The 21213-nt window shown below is 38.4% G+C and overlaps 2 protein-coding genes across 7 annotated transcripts; one reads left to right on the forward strand and one right to left on the reverse strand.

Moving 5' to 3' along the window:
• LOC131974211 (G-protein coupled receptor 15-like) lies at positions 1-852 on the forward strand. The gene has a single exon (XM_059336431.1). It carries the CDS (start codon positions 1-3, stop codon positions 850-852), a length of 852 nt encoding a protein of 283 aa, XP_059192414.1.
• Positions 853-3084: 2232 nt separating this feature from the next.
• Positions 3085-19333, reverse strand: LOC131971449 (uncharacterized). 6 transcript variants are annotated; one of them, XM_059332918.1, is made up of 25 exons: positions 19248-19316; positions 18975-19140; positions 11609-11717; positions 11356-11471; positions 10691-11074; positions 10539-10598; positions 10237-10311; positions 9502-9650; positions 9269-9319; positions 9098-9148; positions 8926-8976; positions 8756-8806; positions 8568-8618; positions 8391-8441; positions 8202-8252; positions 8028-8078; positions 7793-7843; positions 7672-7710; positions 6909-7103; positions 6656-6793; positions 6426-6522; positions 6059-6174; positions 5648-5821; positions 4939-5028; positions 3085-4711 (listed from the first exon to the last, which is right to left on the reverse strand). In XM_059332918.1, exons 3-25 carry the CDS (start codon positions 11713-11715, stop codon positions 4595-4597), a joined length of 2316 nt encoding a protein of 771 aa, XP_059188901.1. In that variant the 5' UTR covers positions 11716-11717; positions 18975-19140; positions 19248-19316; the 3' UTR covers positions 3085-4594. The 6 variants fall into 6 exon arrangements, with proteins under 6 accessions (XP_059188901.1, XP_059188918.1, XP_059188892.1 ...); XM_059332935.1 differs by having other exon boundaries at positions 10237-10308; positions 18975-19333; XM_059332909.1 differs by having other exon boundaries at positions 18975-19333.
• Positions 19334-21213: the final 1880 nt, after the last annotated feature.

The following is a 21213-nucleotide window of genomic DNA, read 5'->3' on the forward strand; positions in this document are numbered from 1 at the left end:
ATGGAAAACTTAAACGGAACCAGCACTCACAACAGCACAGACTCGTACGTCGCTGTTCTTGTCTGGTATTTCTTGCCCACGGTGGTCACAGTGCCACCGCTCGCCATTCCAGCCAACGCTCTGGTCATACGCCTCCTGCTGCGCAAACCTGGCATCTGCTCCACCTCAGAGATCTTCATTCTCCACCTGGCACTGTCTGACATCATGTTCTGCTTCATGGTCATCTCCGAGTACATCCGTTTCCTGTTGAATCATACAGCTGAGGCTGGCAAGTTCCTGGCCTGGGGTATGAACCAATCAGGAGGGCCGATGCTGCTCTGCATCCTGAGTTTGGACTGCTACGTGGCCGTGTGCCATCCACTGCTCTTCATCCGGCTCAAGGATCCTAAACTGCGACTGTCGTTATGCTTGTTGGTGCTTGTTGTAACTGCTGTCTGTAGCATTATAGCAAAGGTGTCTGTATGGTACAGGTGGAATGTGATGTTTGGGCTCCTGAGCAGTGCCACAGTGACCATAACAACCTGTAACATCCTGATTCTCAAGTCCCTCTGCCAGTCAGGGCCCAGCAACAAGGAGGTACACCCGGTGAAAAAGCGAGCATTTAAGACAGTGCTGACTGCGCTAGTGCTGATCAACATCCACTACCTTATTCCGTGTTTAGAGTACCTGATTAGGGTTTTTGGTCCCAGTCAATTCAAGCCCCACTCATTCCTCACCAGTATAAGCTACTTGGTTCTCTCCCTTGGCAGTTTCGTTCAGCCTCTGTGTTATCTCGTCCGCACCAAACAGCTGCCAGAGATGAGATGTGACCGCTGCACTGCTGCTGAGACAAAAACTGTGGCTACAGTTTAGTGTCACAGAACCACATGTACAGCCGTAACCTGGATGGTGTGACGACATATTAACATTCATTTCATATGCTTAACACAATTATATTTTGGGATGACTTTATATAGATATTTTTGGGGAAATTGCAGACTTACCTCTGGTGATGCTTGTGGTGGAACTTGCTTGTAGGCACACTTGAAATTCCTTTCTGTTTGTTGGTATCTGTTCTCTTAGATATGTACTAACTAGAGCCTGAAAGACATATCTGTTTTATTGGAAGATATTGGCCTTTTGGTATCGGTGTATATGCTTTCCAAAATGTGCCGTTATGAAAGTTTTTTGTATACAAAATGTTGCATTGTGTGATTTAGATTTTAACTTAATTTTTTTTGTAATATATAGTCAGCAATTGAAACTGAAAAGTACTTGTGTTTATTCAGCTATTTATTTTAATTAATATTTATTCTTTTTTCTATTATAATTTATAAATAACAATGTTAAATATTATTTAACATGTAAATTGTTTTATGTTTGAGGAAGTAGCTCTCTAGGTACATTGCAGAGTGGTGAAAAATCGGTGCATAAAAAAAGGTATATTTTCATTCCAGCAAAAAAAAAAAAAAGGAAAAGAAAAAAATACTATATCGGCCACCATATTGGTTATTGATGAATTTTCCCCCTCTAAGATTAGTATTGCCATCAGCCTCAAAATTCCCATAATGTTCGGGCTCTAGTAATAACTAAAAATAACTTTGTTATAAAGGAAGCCACTAAACCTGGATACAGCCCTAAAAAAATCAGCTGGAGTTTCATTATTTTTTTTGTATTTTGTATTCATATTAACTTTGACTGTGTATTGTGTTTTGAATATTATTGCTTTAAGTGAGTGATTGTGCAGAAGAAACACTATTAGTCTGTAATAAGCATGTTTTGTCCATAAAATCTACAGGCAATTTTAGAAAATAGAACTTTAAATAAAAATGGATGCAGTGACACACATATATTACAATGTTTTATTTATTGAATCAGACAAACATCCCAGTTTGGCTTAGAAATGGGTTTTGATAGTCAAATACTCTGGAGAACACCTCAGGCAGATTCTGACACATGAATGTTGAGAGCTGTGTGCAAGCAATCAATATGCTCTAAATTCCATGTACAGCAACTTTAAGTTAGTTGGACTTTTGGTAAGTGAAAAAAATAGACATGCATTATCAGATATGTATGGAGAAGATGAACCTAATTAAATGGCTTTACACAAACAAGCATGTATTGTGTGTTCAGGTGAGAACACATATACAGAAAAAAGCATTTAGACTGTACAGGCTGTTCAACAGCTTTATGGAAACAATAATTTCAGCTCTTTCGGGTAATAATAAGTGAAAGAAAATATATGTTTATATTTCCAAATCCAGGAGATATTGTACATTGTACTGTGTATAATAGCACAGATTTGACATCATCTGCATTTAAAAATCTGAACTCAATGTTATACATAAACGTGCCTCTGCCAAGATTTGTAAGCCCTGCAAATCATAATTCATGGTTACACATAATCAAGCATCAGAGCATTAGAACTGTACCAAATTCCTTGTATTAACTACAATCACAAGTTTAAATACAAAATAGGATGCACTAAGATTAGAAATGTATGTTTAACTTAAATACAATTTATATCAAATATAAAAGTACAAAATAAATAATACCTGATACTGAATAATGTCATGATCCAAATCACAATTGTCTCAAAACAAAGAGTCTGTCTCTCTTTTTCTACGTCATTTAAAACTAGTAAATACTTAATAAAAGAAATTGGTGAGAAATTCTGGATTTTACCTGGATTCATCTCTAGTGCACTTCAAAATAAGAACAAGAACTTGTATTTTTTCTTCACTATCTCCTGTTTAAATGTTGTGTACAACAAACACACAAAGAACCAATGAAAAAATGATTAAAATGTCCAAACAGGTACTCCTATATCAATTCTTGGTTATGAATTCATAACTCTTGAATTCACAATTGAACATTCTCATTTTACAAATAAATAACACCTTTCTTTCTCATACAAAATGTAAGCGTCATGTACAAGGAAGTACAATGTCATGAAGTCAACATGACTTCTTTTTAAAGAGGTTAGAAAAAGAGGTTTTCAAGTATTCAAGTACCAGTAATGAAGTCAAAACTGACGAGTTAAAACTTAAAAAAGAAATGTTAAAAAGCTGCATATTTTATCTTCTTAGGAATATTAAATCAAACAATCACTGCTGCCCTCTGCATAATTTCTACCTTTTGTTCGTAGGAGAGTATATCCCATCAGTCAACAACAAAATATCCTGTCAAAAATGGTGCAACAGCTGTTTGAATTATTTTGGATTAAAAAGGAAACTTACATGCATGATTGAGAACTTGCCAAACTAGATCCTTAAATTGTAAAGATATTAAGTATTAAAATTCATTTAGTACCCAGAGAAATGGACAGATGGTCTTTTTTAAACCTTATTTATGTTTTGAATCACTCGTGTGTTCTGGCAGAAAGCCTTGAGGTGCAAGCTTACAACTATTAAATTAAAAGTAAAAACAGTCAGAGTGCAGTAAAGCAAGGTGTTAAACAGTCATAAACACTGTTAAAACACGTAAAACACTGGTAAAAAAAACCTGTAATTGTATTGTGGAGCTCCCAGGTAGGATTGTGCGCTGTACTAATGTAAAGGAAAACACGATAAATAGTAAGAATTAATTATAACAAAAGTTAAAACATTATTCTTTGTGGCACTCTCACATGAGGGAAAGCATAAAGTTTCCAGAACGTCATGCTCCCAAATGGTTTTACTAGGTAGATTTTTGGTTTTTAGAAATACTTTACACTAGATACTTTACATTTACTCAAAGTCAAGTGTGCAACTTAACCACTGTGCCTCATCAGGGTTATGTAAAATAAACTGTGTAGCCAAAATTCAAACACTCGGACCCTCCAGGTCAAAAATATCCACATTGAAACCAGTTTCGATTCAACGTCCATTATAGCATAAAATCATGCACTCTGTTACAACAAGCTTTCAGTCCAGAGCTCTGTCTTCAAATTTGTAGTTTTTACCGTTTTCCACCAGAAAAAAAATAATTTTGCCGTATGGGCCGATACATGCCATTTCCCTATTTTCCAGCAGGGTTATAACTGCTGTATTATGGAGCACTGCACTGTTTGAAGCAATGCTTAAAAATTTTTTATTTTTTTTTTGTAAATCATTAACATACCAAAGGCTGTAAAAAAAGTGTTTAGTTTACAGAAAATGATTAAATTCTTTGAATCTTTACCCTAACAATGGTGACAGTATGTTTAAAAAAAGGGGGGAAAAGTGGCATTTAAAGATTCTGAAAATTCATTAATATTTGGTACTTATGATCAGGACTGAAGTTGGTAAAAAAAAAATGAACTCTGTGAAAGTGAAACAAATATTTACATATAATATTTTTATGGCCCTCAGGACATCAGATCATCTTTTTTAAAGTGAGGCACAAGGGTTAAATTGTGCACAAAAAGCCTCCCATGATTTCTGTCACTTTGACATTAAGCAGTCTAAAACACAGCAAAACCAGCTGACACACTGGAGTGACTTCACTCAACACTAATATCTTTTCAGTAGCATTTGACCCTAAACGCAGCTCAAACCACAAAATTGAATTCAACTTTTTTTTCTCCTTTGAATAGTTTACATTGCAAATGTACTTCCTGATATGTTGGAATGGCGCGGGTGGTGACTTTCACGTCTCATGTGGAGGCGATCTGTCCATGCACACGGAATCGATAGAGACACGTGTATTCAACGTGACCCCAGTTAGTGAGGACACGCAGCTCTACAAATCGATACACCACGTCACTGGGGTTCTGTAGAAAGGAGGGTGGGGGCCAGGAGGAAAAAAAAGAGGAGAAAAGGAAGAAATTAAAGAAGAGTCGAGGAGTGATAAAGATAGAAAAAGAACACCCAAGTTTCAGATTATTTGCCTTTTCACAGCCAACATATAAGAAGCACTTCTGCAAACCTCATACTTTAAATATAGAACAGGAAGTTTATGGTTATGATGTCCTATTCATATGTGTCAGTATCAACTCACAGGCAGCCTGAATGTCTGCGTAGGCTCTCCGTTTTCATCGTAAGTGAAGGTCCCCAGCAGTGTTCCTTCTTCTGTGTCATTTTTCATTCCCTGGGAAAGAGAAAGCAAATTCCAGATTATGTCAGGGTGGTGACTATTCAGAATCAGAAGTGGTCAGCCACTCTATGTGACTTTCAGTTTTTTCCTGAGGTTTGATCGCAGAGTGACAGGCCTTTAAAATGCTTTGTAAAACAAACAAAACGGAAAAATTAACAACAGATTTAACCCTTCATCACAATATCTCGATATATGATTTCATCACAGCACAATTACAAAGCTGCTAAATGGTAAATGGGGTACATTTATATAGCGCTTCTATCCAAAGCGCTTTACACTACACACTACGCTCATTCACCCATTCACACACACATTGACTGGTGCCACGTGCCACCATTGGGAATTCATTCAATATCTTGCTCAAGGATACTTTGACATGTAGGCTGCAATGGTCGGGGATCGCACCACCAACCCTCCGATCGCTGGACGAATGCTCTACCAACTGAGCCACAGCCGCCAATCTAATAATATCATCTAATAAAAACCTCATATTTCCACAGGTTCATGCCGTTTCAGTAGGTTTGCATTTACTTGCTTTTACTTGTTTTGTCAGCAAATCACATTTTAAAGCAACAGCACTGCCATACTGCATTTCTAGACTGGGAGCACTCACATAGACTTCAAAGTCTTTGGGGGCGGAGTCGATGCGGCCGGTGGGGGAGTTGTAGCGGGGCAGGTGGTCCAGCGTCACATGAGTTAAAGTGATGGGGTGGGACAGAGAGATCACAAGAGTCCCCTGGACACCGTGGAACGCCCAACATTTCCCTGGAAGAAGCACTGGGTAGCCCTGGGAGGGAGGGAGGAGACAGTGCTGTTAGTGTCTGGGAAAGTAGTAAAAACAGTGTACAATCTTTTTCTTTGTGAGAAATGGATAGAGAGAGAGAGAGAGAGAGAGAGAGAGAGAGAGAGAGAGAGAGAGAGAGAGAGAGAGATTTTTATGGAAAATAGATAGATTTGACATAACAGAAAGTATGCGGGAGGCATGTTGGAATAAAAACAAAAAAACCAGAGATCATAATAATACCTGAATAACAGTGCGTGGGCTCTCAGATGGGTACCACAGAGGGAATCCAAACAGCGTCACACATGCAGAACGAATACGATACGTCTCTGAACACCTTGTACTGATCACACTGGCACCTGCACACAAATAGCACAAAATAACAGTTCCAAGCTGCCTAACTGAATCCAGGTTAATTTCATAAAGATGTCCATTGATGATTTTTAATCCATAATGAGACAAGACAATAAGATCCATTCTTAAATAACAGTTATGATAAATTTGTTACATTTTAAATAAAATGACAACGTAGAAGACAAAGCAATGAATTGATAAATTATCATTGCTTTTTTACCCCCGAGCTATAAAAATATCCAAAAATGTCCCCAACCTTGAGTTTCCAATGCAAAGTCTGGCATTTTGTCAGCTATGGGACGTCCGCAGTCTGAGCAACCTACTTTGTCACCCAGCCTGATAGCATCCTGCCCCTGCAAGTACAGTACAAAACATCAGTGTGTGAGCACTAAGCCATAGGTATCAACAGACAACAAAATACAGACATGCACGAAAATCAGATTATATAAGCGCTATTATTCAGAATTCAACAGTCCCTCCACACACCTTGATGCGGTCAGTGAACCACTTCTCCATGGCCTGTTGGAGCTCTGGGGTGAGGTGGTTTTGGACGGGGGCGGTGCTAGTATCAGGACAGGGGGCAGGAGGAGGCATCATCTGGATGGACGACCACTCCTGGGACAGCTACAAGAAACGTTATTTGTATGTTAGAAGATAATATGAACGAAAGACAGGATTAACATGTCTTTCCTTACAAAAATCTTTACCAGTTATATACATTCTCTACTAGTTCTGTTACCTTTGCATTCTGGGCCTCTAAAGCCTGCATCCTGAGGCTGAGGCTGTCAGTAGCAGAGAGCCTATCTGTCTGATGATCATCCATCTGCCTTCCCAGCCCTGCAACCTCCTGCTCCAGACGGAGCTGACTGTCCGAGTCAACGACCTCAAGTTTGGCTTTCAGATCCTGCATGTCGAGCTGTAGACTGTTCTTTATCTGAGAGAGAAAGGTATGACAGGATCAGCCATTAGTGGATTTATGGTGGTGAGACTGGAGAAAAGTGTCAGGGAAAAAGTGCTCAAATCAATCTAAAAGCTCTGTGATAAAAGAGGTTACTGCTGAGGCTTACAGAGGCGTTATTGATGCATTAAACATTATACAAGTTATGAGAAGTGGACTCTTGCTAACCGATCTCATAAACCCCTTTTTTCCTCTAGCTGTTATGCCAAGATCACCACCAAAATTATAGACTTTTTTCCATATTGCCCTAAAAAATATTTACAGGTAACAACATCCATTTAAATCAGGAATGAACCTGTTGATTTGCACAGAGTATATGTAAGTAACACTACAAAACTCTCTGCACTCTATTCTCTGTATTACTCCATCGCCACCACTAGATGTTACTCTAGCACAACCCGGGTTTTGACCCTGTTGTTTTAGTATGACTTCAATCCTGTTCTCACCATGCAGGACATTTCAACACACACATTTTTATTAACAACAAGAGGAAAAGAAGGAGAGGAGACACAGAGAATAACAGAGACAGAAACAGTTCCCTCACCTGAGAAAGAATGTGTTCCTGCTTCAGCTGCTGCTCCTCCTGCAAAAACCACAGATACAGGTTACACAAAAATAAACTGGTGGAACCTGTACATCACACTTTAGGACTATCTGTGTCTTACCAAAAGATGATGCATCTGCTCTTCTACAACAGCAGATACAACAGCTGGATCCTAGAGAGAAAAAAGGTCTCTTAATACTTTCAATGTCACAAAAAGAGTTTGTTAGCATTTTTATGCTTGGCCTTTTCATATTCTTACAACTATATTATCAAAGTCTCAAAAAAATCTCACATTTTCATGCCAGCAAACCCAAAATAAATAGTTGTTTGCCAATTTTAAAAGTTTGCAGACTTACCAACAGATGCTGCATCTTTGCCTCTACAGTAGCAGACACAACAGCTGGATCCTAGGAGGAAACAAGGTCCCTTTATTCTTTCAATGCAACAAAAAAGAGCCTGCACTTTCATGCTAACAAACCCAAAATAAATATGTGTTTGCCATTTTCAATAATTAACGATCTGTGTCTTACCAAAAGATGTTGCATCTTTGCCTCTACAGCAGCAGACACAACAGCTGGATCCTAAGGGGGAAAAAGGAAAAACAAAATCTTAAAACTATACTATCAAAGTCACAAAAGACTCAGAATTATCATAGCAACAAACCCAAAACTAAAAAGGTGTTGTCATTTTTTAATAATTGCAGACAATCTCTGTCTTACCAAAAGATGCTGCATCTTTGCCTCTACAGCTGCAGACACAACAGCTGGATCCTAGAGGGGAAAAAGTACTTATAAAACTATACTATGAAAGTCACAAAAAGACCTGTCATGCAAACAAAGCCAAAAATAAATTTGTGTTTGTCATTTTCAGTAATTTGCAGACAATCTCTGTCTTACCAAAAGGCGTTGCATTTTTGCCTCTACAGCAGCAGAAACAACAGCTGGATCCTAAGGGGGAAAAATAAAAGTACTCTTTAAACAATATGATCAAAGCCACAAAAAGACCCTGGGTTATCATGTCAACAGATACAGATAATAATAGGTTTTGGTCCTTTTTAATAATATGTAGACAATCTACATCTTACCAAAAGACGCTGCATCTTCCCCTCCACAGCAGCAGACACAACAGCTGGATCCTAGGGGAAAAAGGTCTCTTAATACTTTCAACGCAATAAAAAAGACCTTGCATCATCATGCCAACAAACCAAAAAGGTGTTTTTCGTTTTCAGTAATTTGCAGACAATCCGTCTCTTACCAAAAGACGCTGCATCTTTGCCTCCACAGCAGCAGAGACAATGGCTGGATCCTAGAGGGGAAAAATGTCTCTTATTACTTTCAATTCGACAAAAAGAGGCTGCATTGTCATGCCAACGAAAATAAATAGGTGTTTGTCATTTTCAGTCATTTGCAGATAATCTGTGTCTTACCAGAAGACGCTGCATCTTTGCCTCTACAGCTGCAGACACAACAGCTGGATCCTAAGGGGGAAAGGACTCTTAATACTATTGATGTCACAAAAAGACATCACATTTTCATGCCAACTACCCCCAAATAAATAGTTTTGTCATTTTTAATAAATTGCAGACGATCTCTCTTACCAAAAGACGCTGTATCCTCGCCTCTACAGCAGCAGACACAATGGCTGGATCCTAGAGTGAAAAAACCAAACACATTTTTTTTGTCAAGGGCAATTTTGGCAACATCTATCTATCTATCCATCCATCCATCCATCCATCTAGAATACCCATTCATCCACTGCCATCAATTTAAATGTAATCTCTACAAAGACACACACACACATAACCAGTGAGATGAACATTATCTGTCCTACCACCACGTGTGTAGGATGTATGGTGTTGGGTTCAGGAGGAGGAGTGGCACGGAAAACAGGTTGATTGTTGGGTTTGGTTTGTGACAGGGTCTTTGTGACAGCCATGCGGGAGAAGAGAGAGGTCAACAAAGGAAGGAGGAACCAAATACCTGGAGAAAATAGGAGGGATGGTGTCTTAAGAACAGCACTTAGAAACTGAGACACTGTGCACAAAGTAAACATCATCTGAGTACATGATCCTTTCAAGATCACAGTGTCTGACATGTGAAACCTGTAATGACATTTGCCATGACTCATTCGGTCACACTGGGGTGGAGATGTGTGGAAAAAACTCACCACACAAGAAAAGTAGACCAAGCAGTGCTGCTGTGCAAGTCAAACACACATTCCCCTAACATACCATCTCTGCTTAGAAGTTTCTTGGGGGAAATCCAGAGTACCACAAATCTGAGATGTCATTTTTATATTATCACGCTACAGGAGGCATGAGCTTCTTTGATCAATGAGTTTCAATGACTTGAGGAATCTGCAACAGTTTGAGCCTCACATCAGACATACCCTGCTCAACGAGTTCTCCAAAGTTATTATGTAAAAACTAAAGTTACATTCACTTGAAATTGTCTCTTTTTAACAGGAAACATGTAAGACAGGATGATAAGGGGTCACCAAGTTGTGATTAAAAACTTTGCAAGATGACATGCTAACTAAAATCTATTGAATGCTCAAGTCACTTACATAGAAGTATGAGGAGGAGGAGGAGAAACAGACCACAAGCCTTCTTCATGCGACTGCTGACTGAAGTATTAGCTGCTGGGACACACAGGGAGAAAAGTTGATTTGCAGGGATTTCTATATAAGCTGGAGCAAAAATCACATGCAACGATTGTGAAAACAAAAACCTACTGACATGTGAAAGCGGTATGCATGTGGACACAATCTGTACAAATCCACTTAACAATGTTAGAAAAACAAGCACAAGCATTTACATACTACACACATGTTCAAATATACACTTATCACAGACAGGAAAACCATACCTAAAGCTGCTAGATGCATTATTTTTGACTGTGACACAACAGCCATCACCGTAACTGATTCTGCACAAAACAAATGAAAACGATGAGATTATTATAAAGGCATGCAAAGACACACACATGCAAAAACACACATGATGCACACCAGTTCTTACCCATCAGACTAGAGAAGGCACTATTGATTCTGCTTCTGTATCCAGCAGTGGGAGAGCCACCGTTACTGCTGATTCTACTAGGATCACTGGTGGGGGTGGTGGTGAGTTTCCTGAGAGGACCCTCAGAGGATGAGTACCCGGAGCTGTCCACACTGCTCTGACTCAGCTCTTTGTGGCCTGGTCTGAGATGTAATCCTGACCTGCTGGAGCTGCAAAGCCCAGAGTAGGGGCTCTTCTCTGAGGTTACTGAGGGGCAGCGTACAGGCGTCACACTCCGGCTAGATGACGTGGTCAGGGGTGGCCGAGGGGTAGCCGTGGTGGCGATGTATGGGACAGTCCTCATGGTTGGCTGGGTGGGTCTGCTCAAAGGAGAAGGACCCAGGCCTGAGAGGCAGAAAAGAAGAGACAAAATTAGAGAGCAATAGTCAACTGTGAATGATGATATAATAATTAATAATTTGTTTTCTTAAGTTACAAGTCTCCTTTTCTAAATAAAGGTTAATATATTATCATGTATTCAGTTTTATAGTGTATTATTTATGGACTCATCAAACCTCTTAAAAAGGGATGCAAATGGTTTTGAAATTCCAGACAATTTTGCTTCTTCAGGCCTCCAAAAATTATTACAAAAAACATTCCACTGATAGGATATTGCATTGCTTTACCATCATACTGGTCTGCAGTCGTGGGTGACTCGGGGCCGGGAGAACTAGCATTACTATTGGCTCGACTGCCTGTCCGGGAGCCGGCCTTGCGAGTCCCCGCCTTCTTCTTGAAGACCCTGATGATCATAAATGAGACAAAAACACCAACAAGATGGGACAGTAGCATAAGGCAGAGGGCAAAGACAGCTTATCATTCCATTTTTCTTGAATCAGAGCTGTTGACTAAAATCCAAGCTACGTTAGAGTTACGTACTTGACAGGGTTTTCACGGTAGGATATGTTCGTCACGCTACTTGAATCAGATTCTTCATCTGAGTTATAGTAGCCGCCGGACACCAGGCGAGAACTCCTACGAGACATGTCTGAAAGACAGAGAGAGAGAAAAAAAAAAAGGAAAACACCATTTATGAATAATTAATATATTTACATGTACATTTACAGTACTGTGCAAAAGTCTTATGCAGATGTGATAAAGTGCTGTATTATAAGAATGCTTTCAAAAATGGAAAAATGTTAATACTTGATTTTTATCAATTAACAAAATGGAAAGTGAGTGGACAGAAGAAAAATCTAAATCAAATCCAAATTTGCTGTGACCACCCTTTGCCTTCAAACCAGCATCAATTCTTCTAGACATTTTTCCACACCTACCTAAGATTTTTGCTCAGTACTGTACGTAAATGTGTTTTATCTTTAAAAAAATGGGCGATAAGAGAAAAAAAAAACCCTTCGAAGTCAAAGCTGTTCTGTCTAAATAGTTGCACATGTGTGTTGTGGCAGTAAGCCCCAATTTCTTCAACCTTAAGGTGCTGGGCTCTGTACCAAATAATAGTCTTTAATAACAATAAAGCTCTGCTTACACATGATAACATAAAGACGAGTAAAACTGTAATGTTCCATGCATATATACAATATAGGCAGATTGATATTTAAATCTTTTACTCCCCAATACCGTACGGCCCAAAAAAATTGGATATCGGTCAGGTTTACAGTACTAGAGGTAGTGCAGTTAACAGCAGTCACAGCAGCAGTTAATAGTTTCAGTAGCAGTTACAGAGGTTACCAGTACAGTGAAAGATGCAGTAGCAGTGGCAGTAGAGGTACTGTAGCAGCTGATGTAGTATTGGTAGTAGTAATACTAACAGAAAGTCTATGACAGATGCTCTCTTGGTTAATCTCAGCAGACTGTAATCCAACTAATCTACAAGAGTCACCCTGTTGATCAAACAGTCACTGAGACTTACAGAGCATGGGGAAAACACCAAAACACACAAAGAAATGCATTTGAACACATAAGCACAATGAACAAAGACAGACACTGTTAGCGTGACACTGTGCAGACACATTCAGAGCACAAACAGTACAAAGCAATACTGCAGAGACACAAAAAAAACTCAGAAATGCAGCATACCTTAACGGACCCACCATGCTTAGAATGAAGAAAAATCTTTAACAGCAGGTGATGTAGTTTACAAGAGCAAAGACTCAGCTGCTCTGAATTGTGGTCGTGTTTGTTAGCAAGTATCCAGCCAGGTTAACTTTCACAAGCACGGCCATCACAGTCAATATGTAGCAGGCATCTTAAGAAGAGCACCCTGATTGGTCAGTGTGTTCTTACAGTGCAGATGATTAGCATAAACCACAGCTCATGAGCTTTACTGCTTGCTGTGCCCACTTCTGTGGGAAGAAAACTTTCATGTATATGCATGCAATCCCTGCAGAAATGCATCAGACATTAGCCTACAAACAGGAAATTGTATATATTCTAGTTGAAATACCTGCATTTAAGTTTTTAACTTGTACAGAATATTACTATCTCAAAAGTGCTGTAAAAAAAGAGTGTTCTGTAAAACAGTAAGGCAGAAGTGACCGGCTCCAGAGGTTCTGCTCTATAGTTTCTCCTTATGTCTGACGTCCAGGTGGGGAAATCAAGTCAAAATATAGAGCAGAGTTTAAGTTTAATGCAATAATTTGCAACACACACACACACACACACACACACACAATCATCAGGAAGAATGAAACATTTTTTCTGGCTGACTTCTTAAGTATTTAAGCAACTTAGGTTGCAAGACAACTGGCAAAAACAAGTGAGGTTTTAGAAAGTAACATGATTTTCGAAAGTTGCAAATGCCAGACTGTCTATTCCTCTGGGCGTTATTCAACTCAATGACAACCACGCCTGCCAGAGCCTCCATTTATTTCTGTCACCACTGTTCAGAAAATCTACTAACCTTTAGAATCTGTTTCGCTATCCAGTCTTTACAGTATATCCTGCCTCATAATGCGCTTCTCTCCATTAAAAGCCACTTGTAGTCTCAGAAGCACTAACCTGGTTACGGTTTGAAGTAGATTTGTGAATATCATTAGCCGGGAACAGCGTGACAGCAGAGTAGTTATGCTGCTACACAGCAACAGAAGATGACAGAAAGGGAAGCTGTGGCTGTTTGTACCCAACAGATAGAGAGACAGGAAGTCTGTCGCACACACGCACACACAGAAACATCCACTCCTAAAGGGGCGTTAAGGTTTAATTTTGCCAAATTTGATTATCTTAATCAGTGGATAATTACACTGATGTTTTTCCACTGAGGCCATCCTCCATACACATGCTCAACATTGGAGCAGTGAATGTCCAAATCTTTTTCTTTAATTTCAATTTCCTTTTGTTCATGCAAGTGTTTAACATAGTAATGAAGTGACATTTTTAGTCTTGCATAAAAATCTATATGGACATACTGATAGGACTAAAAAGGTGTAGAGATCACTAAGCCGTATCGATGCTGTAAACAAGCAATAATAGCAACACCACCCGTGACTACGCCTAAGAGCAGTCCATTACTGTGGTTGCCAGCAGACAGATCTCTGTTTAGTGTAAATAAGGACAACACAGTTATACAGGAACTGATTATTCTGCAGCAGCTGCAAACAATCTATAAGTGAGCTCTTATTTTCCAAAACACCTCAAACCATGAAGCTGCATATGTTTTCACACGACAAACTGTTCATCAGTTCAACTTAAAAGGACAGAAATACCATATTTGAGTGAAAACAACATGTATTTATTGTAAGTCTCCCTCTGTGTGTCTATCGTGACACAAGGTTGTTTATGCAAATGAGTTCTCGCATTTTCATGCTGCATATTTGCATGAGAGTTTTTAATAATCACTGACCTTGCAAGCAGCCAATATTAAACAGGTCACATATAACTCTTTATTTTTCCTTAGTGGGTTTCATTTAACAAAGATGGAGGGTGAGATATATCAGACACAAACCTCAGTTCTAAAGATAAAGAAGTATATAAAAAACATGCCAATGTTTTTTGCAGATCATATTATGAACACAAAACAGACAAATAGCTACAAGGGCGACAAATATTTTGATTCCACAGCAAAACAGCCTGAAAGTGTATTAAGCAAACAAACGTCCCTCTTTCACATAATTACCATTTCTTTCTTTGAGGCACGTGAAGAAGCTTTAGCTAAGAGTGTGGAGAAAGGAGCAGTTTGTATGATAAGTCCCTCAAATCCTCCCTTTCACTTTAAATGGCATCTCAGTGCTGCCTTGCTCAGCACTTTTCCCTGCCTGAACATACCAACCCCCTCCTTATTAAAGCAGAGGACGCCCCTGCACAAAGCTACACCTCCTCGTCTTCTTTCTCTCTTTTCACCTCCTCATCGTTGACCAATTTTCCCTCTAAAAAGACTGCAGAAATATTTGATCCTGTCCTTCATTATTTTGTAGCATGTCCTCTGTGTTCCTGGCTAACCATCCTCTCCCCTGGATCACAAAAATAAATTACATTTTACAATTGCCCATTCATCCTCTCAACTTGGAAAGCCAATTTTATCCTGGAACAGGCTGCAAAACATTTGAAAGATTTCAAGAGCCTCTGGGTTTCATTTCAAAAGCCTTATTCTTCCACCGAAGGGCCGAAAACAAAGCTGTTTTTTTTGTACAGTCTCACATTGCAATGCTCTATGTGTCCTTGAGGCATGATTCTTCCATTTAGGGCTTGGTACATTTAGGCATCGACCAAATTGCCTACATCTTACTAAATATCAAAAAATGCCTTGTCATTCAGTACCAGCATCAGTGAGCAAATAAGCATGCATCATGTCTGTACCAAGATCTTATAATGCTGTTGATTGGCTGTAGAGGCATGAAGGAAAAATACTGGGTTATCCACTATTTTAAGAGGTTTGACTACATAGTATGAAGGAGCTGAAAAAATAAAAAAGAGTTGCATCATAATGTGTAATGTTGTAATTTCCTTTTGTTAAAATGGATTTTAGAAAATTGGTTTTGAAGGAATATTCTTAAGTCAGAGGTATTTGTACCTTTATCAAATATTTTTGAACAATGCTAATAATATGCCAATAATAATATTGGAGGGGTGTATCATTTCTGCATCTGTATAAATTTTTTTTTATAATAATCAGAGTGCAATTTCTTTTTTGCAAGGATCTCTACTAAATAACATTCTTAGTCTGTAGAATACTCAATTCAGAATAGTATTTTAACACAAAATATTGCCATCCTGTGATTTTGATATTAAACTAGTCCATATTGCTATTTCAATAAAATCTCAACAAATTGTTGAGCAATAAGAGATACTCAGCCTTACTTCTATGTGTATGTGATTGGTCTGTAAAGTCATGAAAAGGCAGATCTCAGTGGGACAGAAACATCCTTAAATAGAGCGAAACCTGTTCAGTTCCTGTGGGAATAAAAGACACAAAAGGTACTGTTCATCTAATGTAGTGTACAGTTGAACACAAACGGCTAAAGTTACATTTAATTTATGTGTGCAACTACACTTGCAGTGATTCTCTTGGAAGAATTAACAGACCTGCATTATAAACGGCAGTGGGGAATCACATCACATCTGGCAGTAACTTAAGAAACTCTGCGTGCCAGGTATTTTGTGTTCTGCCCACAAGAACTGAACAAGAAGCAAAAAACGAGAGTGAAACTGTCTCTTGAACACCAGTAAGCGGCCTCAGTCATCCCTTTGGTATCTCACGTCCCCTTACAGGATTTACGGGTAATGATTTAATGTATAAACAGATACAAGAGGAATTCTTTTGGGACTATGAGCAGCACTGCTTATTGAGGGCAGCAGCAGTGTCAAAACAACCCAAACACCTCATACACACAAACACATTGTACAAGCATGTGTGAGCCCAAAAAAGTCCCAGACAGGCATTTATGCTGGATTAAAATCGGAGGCAGCAGAGATTGGGATGTAGTGGTGCTGTTTGCTCAGGGCTGGGCAGGGCAGGGCACTGTAACTGGTCCAGTATCCTGACCACTGACACTGGCAGAGCACAGACAAAGAAGGAAAAATGACAAGAGCAGATTGGGACAAAGGCATGGGAGGTTTGGACAAAGGGATAAAATGACAAAGGGGGGACGAAAGAGGGGAATGTGTGTGAGAAATGCTGGTTTAATTCACTGGAGGGAAAATGTGTAAAACATTCTTGTGGGTTTAAAAGCCAGCAAGAGAGTTTCAAGTTTTCTTAATGAGTGGAAACTCTGGAAGAGAAAAAGCATAGGAATTACAGACCGGGTGAAGGAAGAAGTAAATACAGTGGGAAGGAGCTGGCAAGGAAAGGAATGTAAAGAATAAGTCCTCACCAGTCCAAAACTGACTGGCAAATGGTTTAATACTGTGGCTAACTTTAGGCCAGTGCCAGTGAAATATGAGTCGGACATAGAGAGTAGATGAGTCATCTGTGTAGACTGGAGTAAGACAAATTACCCCAAGCTTTTTGTAAAGTAGAAGGGGAAAAACACAAACTACAGTTAACTGAGCAGCTTCCTACTGAGGTCTGTTTATATCAATGTAAACCAGATAATTACGTTGCCATGCTGCTGAGTTACAGCTATTTGAAGATACAAATCTTCTGCTCTATATCCTATAACTTCCCTTTCTTAACTATTTGTCACAGCAATGCCATTGCTTCAGTTCTTGAGTTCTTGAGAATGAGTCATCATAATAAATAATAGATAAAATAATAACAATACATCTGCTTACATAAGATTTTTAGAGTTCACATCTTAAGTATAGAAGATGATAAAATCTTTTTACCTTTTTGCGAGATATTTTTAACTACTTTTTAATCTTTAAAAGACACCAAAATCATAACATATCAGACCAGGCGCAATAACTGAATACAGTAACTTACTTTCACTTGTCTGATAAGTAACACTTGTACTATAATCCAATTACAACACTCATGTTTAATAAGTAACATGGCCTGTTACAAACTCATAAAATGAACGAATCACAACGTTCAGGACACTAACCCCAAAGACCAATCAGATGCATCTGGTAAGATTTGAAAAAGCCCTCCAATTAACTTTCCAAAAATTGCTGTACTGTAAATGTACAGCCTTAAGGTTTCAAACAAAACACTTATCCTCTGCTTTGGTATAAGTTACATGTCACTTTTTAAGAGACAGTCAGTATGTAGCAGGCATCTTAAGAAGAGACATTCCCTCAAGTCCCTGAATGACCCCTGGTGGTCCCTGTATGCCCCTTGGGATCTGCCGACATATAACCTTACATTTAAACAATGGAGGGAGAAAAGGCCTTTGTTTAGTTTACCCTTTATACAGTCTAAGAGTTTACCCTATATTCAGAAGTTACACAACACACTCCCATGTTAGTTACATGACAGTTGTATGTGAGTTAATACTAAAGCAAGACCGATGTATTGGCTGATGGGTAGAAATAGATACCAGAGCTCAAGAAAAATTAAATGTTCTCTCTTCACCCAAAGATGGCTGAAAAGTGACAGCAAACAGGCAGTAAAGCCTGAAACTACCTCTCCAAAGAATATGATGTAGTTGCTAATGTGATACATTATATGTACAATGTAAAGTAAGGCATAGAATGTTATGTATAATGTTATATATATATATACACACACACACACAAATAAGCAAATATGTTGAATAAGGTAATTTATACCTAAGCTAGTATGCCACTTATGGTACTTTAATAAAATGCTCTAATATTTAATGCTAATACTTAAATGTAACTATTTTTATTTTATTTCTTTTTTTTTGGCTAAAGTAACGTTAGCTGTTAACTTGGCTAAACCTGCTTATAAAATAATAAATAACTAAATAAATAATAATAATAATATTAAATTACAAAAAAATAGCTCTGTTAGCTATATCCAATGCCTGTATTGACGCCTAACATACCCAACCCAACAACCCAATAATGTTATAAAGCTAGCGGCTATCGTAAAGTTATTATTGTTTTTGAAAGTAAGCTCATTGTAACATGCAGCTTTAACTCAACGTACGTTACAAGCTACATAAACGTTTAAACAGTAACGGTTGGTCTATCACGCAGCAGGGAATCAACGGAGAGAAGCACCTCACATCACTGGAAACCGAAACACAAAAACTAATTGTTTAAACATTAACAAAAAAGTTACCAAGCGATTATATTAAGACATGAGTTGGGCTCCTGTTTTACTATGTGTCCTTAACTTACCTTTCCTGGGTCCTCCTGATCATAGCAACCAATCACTCCGCCGAGTTGGCAACGGAATGAAGTGAGTTGGCAATTCTGTCAGATATATGAGGCAATAACTCACCTCGTTATGTTCTGGAGCTCTGTAGCCGTTGAACTAAACACCACGCCAACCAAGCCAACGGTCAGGCGGGGGACTGTCAAACTCTCCGTCAGGAAACGATAATCCTCTCTTCAGCCCTCACGACCACCAAGCTCCGCTTAAAGAAACATCTCCGCTCTGTTCAACTCTGAGAAAGTCCCCGAAAATATAAAATTACAGCACCTCAATTACTGCGGGGTTTTCAGTGAGTAAAGTATAAAGATGTATATCATGATTGTGGGCAGCGAGACAGACCGACGCTTGTTGTGACAGCTCGGATGTTTCTCCCTGGTATCTCCCATATACAGTCTATGGTATCTCCGCTACAAATGTTGACAGCAGCAGAATCAAGGTAACCATAGTAAAGACGACCACTTCCGGTTAGGCTTTACAAAATAAAGTTATGCATCCTGACTCAAAACCTCTTACCAAGAACAAAATATTATCTTTATTTTATTTGTTTTATTATCGTCTTGATTTTTATTAAATTTATTGTATAGTAATAATAATAATAACTATTAGTATTTTATATACTGCTTCTACCACTACTAATAATAATGATAATAATAATTATCATTATTATTACTGAGCAACTCACGTAATGATTTTCTTATTTGAATCATTAAAGACGTATTATTACAACCAAAAAATATATTTTTACCAGGAACTACTAAAAAGCAGAGTCCCATTTTATTTAATTATTTCATTTATTTATATATTTCACCTCGTACACGACCATAGAGATGATGTTGTACACTTTGAAACTGTTTCCGGTCTCGTTCTAGAGGTTCATGGCACAGCGCATCTCACAATAACAAAAGACATGGCGCCCTCCAGTGGTGGTATGTATATATGTACCCTCTGCCCTCCATTAAACTATTTCCTTCAGCTGTTATTTAGGCATGCTGCCACAGAGTGGAGCCATCTGGCCATGAAAAACTATGTCCTGTACAGCTCAACAAACCTGCTCCACTGTAGCATTGTTAAACTGACCATGTAATACTCAGTACCAAAATCATATCAGGAGTGTGAATACATTACCCTATTATCAGTGTTTGGAACACAAAATTAGTTACTAATTAATTAGTTAAATATTTGAATTACAGACTGAGAGCTGAATGACACTTTTCTCAAACTTCAAACCAAGTCAGCAAATACTGTTGCCTTTTACAGTGAAAGCTTTCATCTGTGAAATATAAAATGAAGCTGCTCTAAAAGCTGCAGCAGGGTTTTATTATAGCCCATTTAGAAGCAAACTAAACTGTCTGACATCAAAGTAATTTCAGAGGGAAAATCAATCCAAACACATAGACAGGATGGGGATGCAGGAGTGTAGAGGTGAGAGATATTTCCACTACCAGTAAACCAAAGCTCTCAGGAGTAAATGTGGATGAAACGGTGTCATATGAAGCATATCATTTCACGGTAAAATTAGATATAGGGATTTTGAATAATGTGACCCCAGCATGAAACAAATCATTCATTAATAAGGTTAATTATTAACTTTTCCTGGCATTTTATATCATGTCACTAAATCATGTTACATTAGCATAAGGTGAGTTTTATTTTCAATTCAGCCTTTTTGGATAAAATCCCTTCTCACTGATTATTCATCATCATGGCCCATGTTCATCTTGTTATATTACACATTGACATTCTTGCATCAATGCAATATTATTTGCCAACAGTGTCTGTGTATATAGCCATGGGAATTCAAGCATTAACTGCAGGTGTAGCTGTAGCATATTAGATATATATGATATACTGTATACAACTTAAACCAATGCAATATGCATGCATATGGTGTTTATATGGTCACACCATATGTTAAATATAACCAGCCTCCTCCATCCTTCTACTAGTTTGTCTTGTCTTGTATGATAGCCGTATCCTTTTATTGTCCTATTTTTTTCCCCTATATGTTTGTCTGTCATGGAAAATCTACAAAAAAAAAATCTGAAAATGGAAAAGATATTCATGATATAGAATCATGTATATAGAGGTTTTTTCACATGCAATGACACTTCTAGAGATACTGTGTGGCGCTGTGCAGATGAAATGTGTTCCAAAAAAGTGTTTGAAAGCTTTTGATATATTTTGATTGACTGAAGATAGAACAACACAAGTGTCAGGTAATGCAACCAGTCAAGGTCAAACCTCTCAGACAGAGAGACCAGGTTTGAGAATTGTTCCCTCAGTCTGTTTGGCACACGTGTTGGAC

This window comes from Centropristis striata, chromosome 1, assembly GCF_030273125.1.
Source record: "Centropristis striata isolate RG_2023a ecotype Rhode Island chromosome 1, C.striata_1.0, whole genome shotgun sequence".
Lineage (NCBI taxonomy): Eukaryota > Metazoa > Chordata > Actinopteri > Perciformes > Serranidae > Centropristis > Centropristis striata.

Excerpts from the sequence above, each read along its gene's own strand:
- LOC131974211 (XM_059336431.1), top strand. The coding sequence starts at position 1 with ATGGAAAACTTAAACGGAACCAGCACTCACAACAGCACAGACTCGTAC.
- LOC131971449 (XM_059332909.1), bottom strand. The coding sequence starts at position 11,715 with ATGTCTCGTAGGAGTTCTCGCCTGGTGTCCGGCGGCTACTATAACTCA. Across the intron at positions 8,807-8,925 it reads CAAAGATGCAGCGTCTTTTG|GATCCAGCTGTTGTGTCTGC; the intron begins GTAAGAGACGGA and ends TTTTTCCCCTAG. Across the intron at positions 8,619-8,755 it reads GGAAGATGCAGCGTCTTTTG|GATCCAGCTGTTGTTTCTGC; the intron begins GTAAGATGTAGA and ends TTTCCCCCTTAG.